This window comes from Prionailurus viverrinus, chromosome D4, assembly GCF_022837055.1.
Source record: "Prionailurus viverrinus isolate Anna chromosome D4, UM_Priviv_1.0, whole genome shotgun sequence".
Classification (NCBI taxonomy): Eukaryota; Metazoa; Chordata; class Mammalia; order Carnivora; family Felidae; genus Prionailurus; species Prionailurus viverrinus.
Genome location: NC_062573.1, coordinates 24,591,494 through 24,605,872, shown reverse-complemented (window position 1 = coordinate 24,605,872; position 14,379 = coordinate 24,591,494). Strand labels below are relative to the sequence as shown.

General features: G+C 41.1%; 1 protein-coding gene across 6 annotated transcripts in view; it reads left to right on the top strand.

Annotated features, from left to right (window-relative positions):
- The window catches only part of PLPPR1 (phospholipid phosphatase related 1), a 327,145-nt gene that overhangs the window by 271,724 nt on the left and 41,042 nt on the right, over positions 1-14,379 (top strand). For all 6 annotated transcript variants that reach the window (XM_047830313.1, XM_047830317.1, XM_047830312.1 and 3 more), the window contains one exon: positions 9,646-9,834. In XM_047830313.1, coding sequence (XP_047686269.1) covers positions 9,646-9,834 — 189 coding nt within the window. The remainder of the gene's footprint in view (positions 1-9,645; positions 9,835-14,379) is intronic.

The following is a 14,379-nucleotide window of genomic DNA, read 5'->3' as shown; positions in this document are numbered from 1 at the left end:
ATCTCACGGTCCGTGAGTTCGAGCCCCGCATCGGGCTCTGTGCTGACAGCTCAGAGCCTGGAGCCTGCTTCGGATTGTGTGTCTCCCTCTCTCTCTTTTCCTCCCTGCTCATGCTCTCTATCTCTATCTCAAAAATAAATAAATAATTTTTTTTTAAAAAAAGAGTAGAATCCATAGAAAGAGATGAGATCTCCCAAGAAGAGAACATGGAAAGGAAATGAAAAGAGGGGCAAGGATAGATCCTAGGAGAGCACTGCCGTTTACAAACCAGGCACAAGAAAAGGGAAATTTAAAGGAGTCAGGGAAAGAATGGTCAGAGGCAAGAGAAAGTAGTGATTTTAAATACTAAGAAAGGAGGGTGTGGTTGTGTGGGGGAGCCCTCAGTCAATCCCTACTCTTACCCCAAAGCCATGCAAAAAAGCATTGAAAAAAACAAGCCTATTGTACGAAGTGAATCACTATACTATACACCTGAAACTAATATTACACTGTCTATTAACTAACTGAAATTTAAATAAAAACTTACACAAAAGAAAAAACTTTCACAAAAGAAAGAAAAGAACAAGAAAATAGCATCCAAAGAACAAGAGAAAGAACTGAGCACTTACCACGTGCTAGGCATTATGCTGAGAATTTTACAAACCTTATTTCATTATGCTAACTGCAGGTTTGAAGTGTGAAAGAGTGGTTAAATGGCACCAGGGGTTCAAACCCTGGCTCTGCCATTCACTAGGCCTGTGAGCTTGGATAAAGTTTCTTTTCTTTAAATGAGAGCAACTCATTATCTCACAAGGAAGCATGAATATCATGTAAGGTAATGCATTTCAAGTTATATAGCTTGTCATGTGTTTACTCAAATGAGCCCTCATTATCATTTATTTGAGATTGCTTTTATGATATCTGTCTCCCCCACAGAAAACCCAACATGTTTAAAGATCATGTCTGCTTTGTTAACAGACTTGTTATTTGCTATTCAGTTTTGTTAGCAGGTGAATACCCTCAGTGTCTGCATGTTGTAGGCACTCGATAAATATTAGTTGATTGACTAAACAGTCCCATTTCATCCACATGTCCTCGCCTGTGGATGTACCTGTTCTCTTTAAAGAAGGGATCTGGGGCACCTGGGTGGCTCAGTTGGTTAAGTGTCTGACTTCAGCTCAGGTCATGATCTTGTGGTCCATGAGTTCGAGCCCCACGTTGGGCTCTGTGCAGACAGCTCAGAGCCTAGAGCCTATTTCAGATTCTGTGTCTCCCTCTCTCTCTGCCCCTCCCCTGCTCATGCTCTGTCTCTCTCTCTGTCTCAGAAATAAATAAACGTTAAAAAAAAATTTTTTTAAATGAAGGCCATGGATTCTCAGACACACACTGGTCCATTGTGACTGTCCAGGTTTCACAAGAGGATGTCATTCTTAAGCACAGCTTAATTGCCTGTTAATTAAAAGACACAGATGTGAGGGGGAATAGAGAATTTCTAATCAAAAGGAATAAAGTTTCAGTTAAGTAAGATGAGTAAGCTCGAGATGTCTGCTGCACCTTGCACCTATGGTCACTAACACCACAGAGCACACTTAAATATTTGTTGGGGGGGTGTAAATCTCATCTTTTATTCTAACCACAATAAAATAAATTTTTAAAAAATTCTTTCAGAAAATATAAACCTATAAAGGGCAAATAGGGATCAGATATACTGACAAAGGAGAATTAATTGACAGTTTAATATTTTATTTTTATGTCTTCATATCTTGAGAGATAAGATTGTAAATAGTAAAATTAAGAACAGTAACATGATTCTTGAAAATTCATTATTGTGGAACTATGATGCTCATCAAGAAGCATCATTTTGTAGATGGAAAAACTAGCTGGCTATTCAGTCCTGGCTAATGGAATGACTATATTCTCTTACATACTTCAGTGCATATGGTATTATTTGCTCACACAGAAAAAAAAATTATATTCTACTGATGTCTTAATAAAATAGCAGCTAATAGTTATTGAGTACCTGCTAAGTGGTTTTGCTATACTAAATCATATAGTTCTTATACCATTCCAATGAGAACTCATTTCTCATGTGAGGAAACTAAGGCATAGACGGGTTATATAATTGGTTCAAAGTCCTACAGTAGTAATTAGTGGATTTGGGGTTTGAACCTATGTGTCTTAATCACTATAATGTAAGGAACTTGTACACTATCAGACAAGTATCCAATAAAATCATGTTTTATTGAAGGATTTTTTTACTACAATCCATAGTAAGAAACACATTTCACACTGTATTATACATACTTCCTCTGCCTATATGTTATACACTAGTTTCACATAAAAGCATTTGCTCTTACTGTGTGTGAAACTCTGATATATTCAATTCTGTTCTTTTTCACTAAAAGAATTCTAATTGAACTCCAAAATTGTGTACATTTATTTCATAGTCTTAATGGTTTGAGACCTGTAGTCTGGAAAACCACCATAATAAGGGGACATATTAGATTCAATAATACTAAATGAAGATAACAACTTGGGATACCATTTATTAAGCATCTACTATGTACCAAAGTACTGTTGTTGATATTAATGTATAATATCCTCAGTTCTCATTATAGCCTTGAAAAGTAACTCAATATTTTTTCCGACAAGAACTGGGACGTGGAGAAGTTAAGAGATTTGTCCTACAGAGATGAGCCTGATTAAAGGCTTCTTCTGCTAATCTAATAATGACATTTAAATATTACTTAACAACTAAATTAAATTAGTAAACAATTTAAACAATTAAATCAGTAAAAAAAAAAAAAAAAGACACAGCTCTGTACTTCACTAGGAGGTTACTTACTAGAAAATAGTATCCAATTCACTGCTACCCAATAGTTTTTCAAAACCTAAGAGAGGGGCACCTGGGTGGCTCAGTTGGTGAAGCCTCCAACTCTTGATTTGGGCTCAAGTCATGATCTTTGGTTCATGAGTTTGAGCCCTGCATCAGGCTCTGCATTGACACTGTGGAGCCTGCTTGGGATTCTCTCTCTCTCCCTCTTTCTCTGCCCCTCCTTTGCTCACCCCATCTCTTTCTCTCTCTCTCAAAAAATAAACTAGAAAAAAAAAATTTAAACCTGAGAGAAACAATACCTAGGAAGGAGTGCTTGAAGAATATAGTCTGTGCCTTCTGCCAAGTCAGACACTTCCCTGAATACTTACTGTATAGTTCTCATGCTAAAGTATTATTAGCCCCATTTTACAAATGGAGAAACTGAAGCACAAGAATTTAAGTCCCATGCCTAGTAAGCAGCAGAGTGAGTTTCCAACCCAGGAAACCTGGCCCACGCTCTTAGCCTTTCATTGTGCTGTGTCTCTCAAGTTCTACCTAGACTGAGTCATAATACCCACCACCTCCATTCTACCCCACAATATTGTTTTTGTGCATTTTGCTTTGATGCTATGTCATCAGCCTATGCTAAGACTTGATGTGGGGTCCCATATTAAAAACAAACAGCACTGGGGCGCCTGGGTGGCTCAGTCAATTAAGCGTTGGACTTCAGCTCAGGTCAGGATCTCACAGTTCGTGGGTTTGAGCCCCACGTTGGGCTCTGTGCTGACCGCTCAGAGCCTGGAGCCTGCTTTGGTGTCTGTGTCTGCCTCTCTCTCTCTGCCCCTCCCCTGCTCCTCTCCCTCCCTCTCTCTCTCTTTCTCAAAAATAGATAAACGTTAAAAAAAAAAAAAAAACAGCGCCATCATCCTCAGCATTGAATCACTGTTTATCACAACACACCCTTTATGAGAACCCAGGACGAATTCCAGCCCAATTACTACATCAGAAAGATTCTATTTCCTTTAAACATTGGTTGGCTTTTATCTTACAGATACTGTGAAATGTGTAACAGACCAGCATTTCCTTATTGTGCTGTTAGGCAACTTATACTCAAGGATGAAATTCCTGTCTCTGAAATTCCTGTCTACTTCCTTTCTTCTGTTCCACCTTCTCACTGATGCTTGCACACTTCATTTGATGAATGTTGATGAAACTCCTTTTTGGAACAAACTGAGAATACATAAACGTGTCCCATTGCATATTTATGAGTTAGTTATTTACTTTCCTGCAGATGAGGAAACTGACACTAGGAAGCCTTTGAAGAAAGGACTCAAGAGTGCAGCACATAGTTTACCCCTTGATGTCATGCCACCTTAAACTCGTGACCTCATTTTCCCCTGGCCGCTTAAGGTTGTGTGGAAAGATGTGTCATATTTACAGTAATCATCCTGGGTTCGCCCCTGTGAGTTGTGTGACCTTATACAATTCACGCTATCTCTCTGTGCCTCTGTTTCCTCACCTGCAAGATGGAAATAATAACATGCCTACCACACAGGGTGTCTGGGCAGAAGAAGAGTTAATTTATGTGACGTTCTTAGAGCCGTTCCTGGGACATATGCATCATATATATCATCACCCTTCCATCACCATCTCCTCCCCTTCCTTCTTGGCTCTTGCCTCTGTTATTTGTGGGGAACTTCCATCCCCTCTCAAAGGATCACACCTACGTGTAGAGGTGCCCAGGAGGTCTCACAAGGGCTCAAGACCGGTTTTGTCACCTTTCCCCTCCAGCATACTACCTCAGTTCCCACTTCCATTCACGCCACCTGCGGGTTTCCCACCCCAGCCCTTGTGTGCCGCTAGTGACACCTGTGCCTGGCTTGCTCTCTCTTAATATGAAAAACATGTGAGTCCTTAAAGTGTACTCTTCCCTGGGGTCCTAAGACATTGCTTCTGCATCGCAACCCTGCTGAATCTTATCATCTAAGCTCTGATGCAGTGTTCCTTCTGCTGAGTTTCCTTTATCCCCTCTCTCTTTGGAATTGCACATATGTCCAGGGGGCTTAGTCAAAACCAATTCCCTAAACAGACACCATGCTGCCCTGTCCATCCCCTTGTGCTCTTTTCTCCAGGCCTCAGCCCTTTACCTACTCCTCTGCCGACTCCCTCCCTACCAGCTCACCAGGCACAGGCAGCCATGTGCAAACCCCACCTCGGGATTAGCTGACCCCCTCCTACAGATCTATAGACCATTGTCTGTTTCCTGTGTTGGTGAGCGCTCCCCAGCTGGATCACAAACTACTTGACGTTAGAGAGCATGTCTGAGAATTCTGCACCTTCACAGCACTTAGTTCGGGACTGAACATAGGGGCGGCTCCCACAAACAGTTGTGGGTTGACTGATTAATTTGCAATAGTCTTGATAGGTCCTGGCAAAACCAGAATGAGAAACCTCTTTGGAGAGGGAAACATTTGTTGCCTCTGGTGGAGTGACCTAGCACCTCAATTAGTTTAGGACTATCTTGGTTTTAGCACTGAAAGGTCCCATGCACCCTGAGACCCCTCAATCCTGGGCAAACTGAGATGGTTGGTCACCTAGACTAGGCTTCCCCGGTTTCAGATATGCCCAAACACTCTAGACCAGATACCAGCCCTCTCATTGTCCAACCTCACAAGTCTGCCTACATGCTCCTGCACAACAGACACACTCACACTCACTCACTCTCATGAGTCATACCATCATTACCTGATCCCCCACTGCTTTTTTTTTTAAGTTTATTTATTTATTTTGAGGTGGGGCAGAGCGAAAAGCAAAGAGAGACAATCCCAGACAGGCTCCACACTGTCAGCACAGAGCCCAGTGCAAGGCTTGAACCCATGAACCGCGAGATCATGACCTGAGCCGAAGTCAGACACTGACTGAGCCACCCAGGCACCCCGTGTTCCCCCACTCTTGTGGCCTGTGTCAGGTCATGTAAACTAGTGGTCCACAATTGCCCCAGACTTGACAGACCAAAGGAAAATGTACTGTCATCTCAGCCTTTGCCCCCAGCTTTGTGACCTTCTTCATTACCATTCTTTCCAGTAATCACTTTTCTCTAATCAGCAGAGGATAGAAACACAGGTCTCTCAACCCTGAGAGGCAGAATTTCAGATATTGCTGTCTTCTGCCTTCTGAATCCTTGCGGATGGGTCAGGATTTGATGCGTTTTTGAATATCGGATTGTCATTCTTGGGAACTGAAGCTGAGGAAAACCCCTGGTACATGAACTCCTTCCCCCCACAGCCATAATTGCGCCTTTCACACCGATATCAGCCCTCCACCAGCACTTGGGTCCAGCACAGCCTCGCCATCTGCTCATGTGACATCAACATTATGGCCTCCCTCCATGCATCCCTAAATGGGGCTGGAGAAAGCAACAGAGATGGTGAGTGTGCCAGCTGGCACCAGTGACACAAACCTAGACGGCGATGAATCACGGCCCAGGACAGAGAGGAAGAAGGGAGGATGCTGATGGCTAATTGTGCACCGTCATCAGAGCTGCAAGGCGGACCTCTCTGTTCAGGGAAGCAGAACCAGCACAGCATTTCTGTTCCTGCAGTAAATGCAAAGCTTCTTTTTTTTTTTTTTTTTAATTTTTTTTTTCAACGTTTATTTACTTTTTTTGGGACAGAGAGAGACAGAGCATGAACGGGGGAGGGGCAGAGAGAGAGGGAGACACAGAATCGGAAACAGGCTCCAGGCTCTGAGCCATCAGCCCAGAGCCTGACGCGGGGCTCGAACTCCCGGACCGCGAGATCGTGACCTGGCTGAAGTCGGATGCTTAACCGACTGCGCCACCCAGGCGCCCCGCAAAGCTTCTTTTTGATATGTGGTCATGAGAGAATGTTCAATAGAAAGGAAACCTAGAAATCAAGATCCGAATTGTTCTGTTTTTGCTTCTGTGCATCTCTAACTGGCATAACTGGGGACTCTCCAGGGAGTCTGGGGATTACTTGAAAATGACAAGCAGGGGTTTCTGGCTGGTCAGGGAGTCGGATCAGAGTAAACAGACTTATGCTGATAGGTCCGTTCTGTCCAGGAGGCTCCAAAGTTCCCACCTACCTCTACTCCCCTGAGCCTCCCAGGTTCTCTGTTCTTTACTTTATGCCCTGCAATTAACTGATTTGTGCATTAATTCAGTTCTCTCTGAATGTTGCTTCCAGGATTCAATTGGCCAGGCAGTTATTCAAGGTTTGTTCTATAGATTTCACATTTGGGCATATTGACCTTAGCTTTTTTGTTGTTGTCATTATTGTTGATTTTGATGTATTTGAAGTTAGGACAGTCTATGTTCTAAAAGTTTCTATTCTACGTTTTTCTAATGAGTCGTTTTACCTACGTATGTTTTTGCTTTTGTTTACTTCACTTTCATCTTGACCTTTTTCAAATGGAGGTGGCAGCACAAAGGCACCCAGTAAAATAGGACACTTGTCCTCAATAGAGGGGGCTAGCTGCCATTTTTGGGTTTTGTTTTATCCAAAAGCTCCCATAGATCCTGCCTGTTCTCCAAGCAGTTATTCCCCAAGGGCTGATGAGGCCAAGAGACAGAAATATGTTTCCAGCCACATGGAGGATATACAAAGAAATCCCAGATCAGGCCTGTGCAGGAGGCACAGGTAGCCCTGGAGGTAAAGTCCCAACACTGTTGCAATCACAGTGTGTTCTCAGCTCCAGAACATTCAGGTCAGCTGGCTAGGTTCCTTCCCATCAGGTCATCTCAGTTGACCAGTGAAGCACAAAAGAGAAACTTCGTGGCCTTGACTTCATAAACTAGCAGCCAACAGGAACACCTGTTAGCAAGGGCAGCTTTGGAGTACCTCTCTCTCACTCTTACGGGAAACATACTAATCCAAATCTCTCTGTGGCTAAAGAGAAAAGAAACAAAGTGCTGAAACGGCAGAGATGGCTGGCCTGAGCACTGGTGATTTACATGTGGTGCCAAGAAATAACTTCAGGTGCAGAGAAACACACAGGAGTGTCCAGAGATTACTAGATGGTCAGAAGTTGTGACAGCAGGTCCTCTGGGGAAGAGAGACAGAAAATGCCAGATGGTAAAATATCATTCATATACAACCAGAGAGAAGTCGTGTATGAAGGACAACAAACGGAAAGTATGATCTACGACCTACCTGAAGGTAAAGGAAGGTGGCAATGGATGAGGCCAAAAGGTAAAAGACCTTTATAGCGGAATGGATAGGAGTTTCTGAATGCTTTCAGCTACAAGAAGGAGAAACTGAAGAAATAATTTCCCGGAAGTAGAGGCTGTGCCTGGTTTCAGAGAGTGGGCAGAGTATAAGGCTTCTCTGCTATGTTGTGGCTAAAGAAATGGATATGAAATAGGTAAGACTGCCGTTAGAGTCGAGCCTGTCCTCCGCCCCGTAACTCTCCAGGCTTTTGTGTAGAACGAAATTTTGATGCCATAATACAGGTATTTTTTTTTCCTCTGAGGATCAGAAAATGTGGGTTTCTAGTCCCAGACTTACACAAACTAGCTATCATGACCTTAGGTTAGTTATTCCAGGGCTATTCCAGCTTTAGATTTTAAGATTCCAGCTTTAGATTTAGAACTTTAGATTTCCTAAACTTTTCCTTCTCCCTCATTGACCCATAGGTACTTCCAAGTAAAAACAATTTTAAGCCATAAACGATGTACAAACATGTCCTCCCAAGTTCTGATTTTATTCCATAATGATTATTTTGATACTTTTTTAAAAAAACAACACTTTAAGATATTTTTTCTCCATTTTAGTTTCCCTACTTTGCTGATTCTCAACCTAAGTACATGTTTAGCTTACTTGTTGGATAATTCAGCAGTGATCAGTTCCCCATTCAGCCTTCTCATCTATGAAATATAAAGGTTTGAGACGGGAATATCTCCAAGAACCCTTTCAGCTTAATTTTCTGTAGTCTCATAACCTCAAAAATCTGTTTTCTATCTACCTTTGTAACCATCTTATCCTGGTACTTTGGTGTTTCCAAATATGAATGAGACAACGAATGTCGACATTTCTGTATTCGCTCAACCTCTCATACCTACGAAAGGCTACATCTAAACCTCAGTGAGTGTCTGGGACATTCGGGAGTCAGAATTAAAGGATAATTATGTCCCTTTTTATGTCTAAACCTTAGGAACGATCTGTGTCTATAATAAGATGTTATCAGGAAAGTCCTGGATTTACTGGGGGAAAGCATTTTGGAATAAACATAAAACCTTTTTGGAAAAGGTAACAGCCGTGACCGATACAGGCCGCCTGTACTGTGTTCCTCCCTGCCAATAATGAAGGGTGTGGTTCTGAAAACCTGCCTCAACCTTTCCAGGTTTTAGCTTTCCTGTGCATTGGTTTATTCATTCATGATTTACCTGCCTCTAACATTTTATAATAAGGCAAGTTTATCTCTACTATTTCATGAGCTTTCTCACGAACAGCTCTCACATCTACATCTTGCCAATTCTTATGCCGCTGCCCTTTGACTTTTCACCTCTGTCCTGAATGGAAATATTACCTTGGCTCCCGTGCTTCCTCTGAGAGGGTGGCAGCAGAAGCTGGGTCTCTCTATAAGCCTTGCTGTGGTCTGCCTTTCAGATGGGAGCCGTTAATTATTTTCTGGGAGGTTTCTAGAACAGATGTTACAAGGCAGACAAGCAAGCACACCCTCCCTGAGCCCAGAGCACGCTGAGCCAGGCACGCACACACTCGCCAATACCAACAGAGGAAAGCTGCTGGGGTGATGGAGGGAGTGTGCTCTGAGGGGCAAACGCGGCTCCGAAGACCTGCTAATGTCTCTGTGTGGCCATGCTGTATTTTCAGCTTGTCATCATGGCTGGGACAGTGCTGCTTGCCTACTACTTCGAATGCACTGACACTTTTCAGGTGCATATCCAAGGATTCTTCTGTCAGGACGGAGACTTAATGAAGCCTTACCCGGGGACAGAGGAAGAAAGCTTCATCACCCCTCTGGTGCTCTATTGTGTGCTGGCTGCCACTCCGACTGCTATTGTAAGTACAGAATCGACTTCCTTTTTTACTGTCAGATACTAAATAACATTTCCTGTCTGCCTTTTCTACTCTTTCCTCCCTTCCTGGGCATTCACCAGCAGTCTAACGGGGGAGGAGGGGGGTGCAGGGAACGGGGGTGTCCTGTTTCAGCCAAAACAGTGAATGGAGTTCTGCATAAAAATCTCATGAACATGGGTCTCGTCTTTTATAGGTGGCTTTTGCCTTTTGGTATCTGAATTATACATATATATACGTATATGTATGTATATACACACACATATATATATATATACACACACACACACACACACATTTTTAAAGTATGTGTGAATGGCATAAATTGACGGGCATGATTGGCTAACATGTTAAGAACAGCTACTGTGCTCTTGAAAAAATATGCAGCGAATTGGGTCTATTCAGGAGACGTCTTGAATGTAGATGCCGGCACTGATGGAAAGAATCGGACCAGAGTGGAATGGAATCCCCTGGGCTTGTGTCTCCTGCTGTTCTGACTGAACTTCCAGAGAGAAATCACCTGACCTGAAGTTTGCTGTCATTCATTCTTGGTGGCTCTGGCCACGTTCACATTATATCACATTCAATTCAGTTGCAAATTTACCCTCCTTCTATTTCATTCTTCTCTCGCATGAGGGGGCAAAAAAAAATGGCCGGACCATGCTCAAGGGAAACCATTTCAAAAGTATAAAATTCACAGACCTGTATCATCTGGTAAATTGATTGAATCCTTAGACATTTTAATTTCAATTTTTAAAATGACTTTGTGTTTTAAAAGACTTTGTGTAGCATGTCTGAACATGCTATGCGGTCAGATTCTTTGGGATGTAATCTCGGTTATCATTCCCCCCCACCTTTCTCTTCTAATAGCTGCCTCCCCCAACTCTCTCCCTTCCCCTTTCTTTTGGTAATATTGACTGGCATGCTGAGAAATATACTGACCGCTCAGACGTTCAGTTCAAGTATTGTTTTCTATGCAAGTGATCTGCTTGCTTTAAGGTGAGAAATGGATGGGATTTTGAGAAGAAATAACATGGGTATAATGAGTCATAGACTTTAAGTTCGTTTTGATCATTGATCCTAGGCTCAGCAAACCCTCCCTTAAATGATAAGACCATGCTGTTGCAATTAAGGTCGGGGTAATAAAACTGTGGTGTATCAGAGTGGTTAAAAACGCAAGCTCTGCAGTCTGACACAGCTGGATTCACATCCTGTCTATGTGACTTTGGGCGAGTCACTCTATTGGCCACCCCACCCTACCCCCCACCGTGAAACATAGGGAGAATATGACTCCCTATTTCATAGAGTTGTCATGAGACTTGAATGAGATGGTTCGTACGAATGACTCGGCACAGTGCCTGGCACGTACTAAGTGTTTAGACGTAGGGGAGCAAAGAGCCTGGCTGGAAACTGTTCTTCATCGTCTTCAGGATCACAGAGCAACTTCCTCTACATAAAGGGAATGAGATTCCACTTGGAAACCCTGGAACCGTAGCTTCATCTAGATTCACATCCTGGTTTCTTTCTGTCTCAGAAGCATATCATGTTCTTGTGTATTCAGACATGACGCGAAGTGATCCGTTGACCTAACTTATTTTCCTCTTTTCTCCCTAGTCCCAGGATATACCATTGCCTAGGCTCTCCTGTATTGACTTCTTGGAATTACAGTCTTTGTCATAAAAAAAAAAAAAAAACTAAGTAAAGCAAGGGAGACAGATTATTATTAAAAATTATGGTAAAAAAAATTAGTGAATCAGAAAACAATAGAATAATAAATAAGATCAGGAGCTAATTCTTAGAAAAGTAGAATGTGCAACCCCCTAGATAGTCTAATATAAGAAAGGCAGGAGTAAAAAGAAAAAAAAAGTTAAAACACATACATATAAGGAAAAATACATAAACCTATAGAAGTCTATATGGTATTTTTATTTGAATTGTATTTACAATTCTGTGCCAGTAAGTGCTTGCACCTCAATAAAATTGGTAATATTTTATGAAAAGGTAATTTACTAACAATGCCCTAAAAAGATGTAGAAAATCTGAATAGTGAATAAAGATAGAATAAACTTTTTAAACATGTCTAAAATTTATCTCACAAAATATACTGAGGACACATAGCTGTAGTATAAATTCCTTCAAACTTTCAAGGAATGGAAAAGTCATAATTCTATAAAATGTTCCAGGCCCTAAAAATAAACAAAAAGCTTTTTAGTGCACATTACAAAGCAAGAAAATATGGATTTTAAACACTTAGAAAGTGTGCATGCACACCCACAAAAGCACCCCCAATAGCAAAAACAATCTCACTTTCAAATATTGATGCAAGCATATAGAAAAAGATTGATAGATTTGTCTACCTAGAAATGAGCATTTCTAACAAAAGAAAAAGTAAAGACTGCAAAAAGTTTACAGCATATAGGACTCAAATGTAAATATCCTTCATACTTAAGAAAATGAGCTTCCCAAAATAAAAATGGGAAAGGGCAAGAATAGACAATTAACAAAACAATGACTGTGCATGTAAACATTTCTAAACTCATCAATTATCCAAAGAAAAGTAGTTTTTACAAGTACAGCATTTTCCCCTATAAATTTTCCAAATGTTTTAAAGACAGAGAGCCTTGTTGCTGAAGGTGTAGATACTTTCATACAGTTCTAGTTGAAGAGTAGACTGCTATTTTCTTTTTAAAGCGTAGCTTGTCAAAGATGTATTAAGAATTGATAAACTTCAGACTCAGCCAGTAATTCCATTCCCTGAATTTATGTTAAGGAAATGATCAGTTTTATATAAATACAAGGATTTGTGTTTTGGGGATGTTCATTTAGGCAATAGTTTCCGTGAAAAACTTGGAACTAGCTAAATACACAGTACTAGGGGCTTGTATAAATACATTGTGAGGCAGTCGTGTTTTTGAAACACCTTTAGTAGCAATGAAACATGTTTTTGATTTAATATTAAGATTTTTTTTAAGGGCTAAAAAAATTGTATATACTATTGCGTATAAAATCTTTCTCCCTTTCACAAGAGAATCTGACCATATCTTAATTTTCTGGGTCTATTTCCCTAGAAAAAGGAAAAAGGTGGTATGTATCAACTGTGTTGCTAGGCCAAATTAACCCCTGATTGGTGAATTGCATCTGGACTCAGAGAACTATAATTACCCGAGGAGGTGCCATGCTATGACTTCTAAGTGCAATGACTCTGGGACCTTGGAAGCTATGTCTGTGGAGTTGCTACACCATATGCTGACTCCTACAGGGCATGAGGCTTTTAAGCCACAGTGGCTCCTTCATCCTCTGATATGTCTATGATCTCTTGCACCTGAGCTATACTGCTCTGCTGGACCACTGTGAGGACACGTGCTGGAAAGGAGCACGTGATGTTTCCCTGCTGGCGAGCTATGGTTCCTTCCAAGTAGACCAATGCCAAATGTAGCATGTGGTTGTCTGTGGGTCTGAACATTTAATGACTCCAAGAAGATACCTTGTGTGTATGTTGCAAGTATAATCCCAAAGTTATATATAAAAAGACTAGTAAGAAATAAACTAAACTACTAAATAAACTAAACTAAAAATGTACAGTTATTATCTATGAGTGCTAATGGTACAGTTAATTTTTTTCTTCTCTTTTATACTTTTATATGTTGCTTTCCAAATTCTACATGAATGTATAGTATTTTCAAGTCAAAAGATACATTTTTAAAACATTATATACTCCCGTTCTTCTGGCAAAAATTATGAAAAGGCCAATTTTTAATAAGACTTAAAAATGGCAACTCTAATGAACAAAAACACACATGGCCAAAAACAAAAACAAAAAACAAAAATAGGAAAACAGAACTTTGTGGAGAACTTTCTCCTCTCTCTGGGCAAAAATGATACCTCTTTGCTTTTAAGGTTTTTAGCAGAAACTGTTCCTTTTCCCCAAATGACAAAGTCAAGGGGTATGGTAAATGAACAGTGAGCTAAGGACTAAGAACCTAACCTACAGCTCTATTCTAGCTCTCAAGTATGGAACACTTTCCATTTCTTTGCTTCTCTGGGTGAAAAGTGTGACCAGTAATGCTAGCAGGTCCCTAAGATACAAGCTGAGGAATATTCCATAAATGATGATTATAAGAATGACATCTTTTAATTTATTATATTCTGTAGTCCTTGCCTAATTATCCTCCCAGCATCCCAGTGAAATAGAAAAGAGACATCCCAAAGAACATAGAGAAAGGGTGTGGTTCAAATTCCCTTCATTTTTGAGTTGAGAACCTTGAGACTTAGCCAAATTAATTTGCTGAAGTTCCAGCTAGTTCTGTATGTTACTGGACAGATAGCCACCCATTTGGTTCCACTTTTATTTTCCTCCCAAATGAGGGTTACTGCTAGGAGCCAAAACTGATTACAGTTGACAGGTTAATGGCAGAGAGCCCTGTGGCCTCGGAACCCTGCTGACAGTGCTGGGTGTTCCCCTAAGACCTGAAAAAAAGGTCCTCTAAGGTTTCTATCCTTAGAAAACAGAGCTCTTCTGATGTTCAGGAA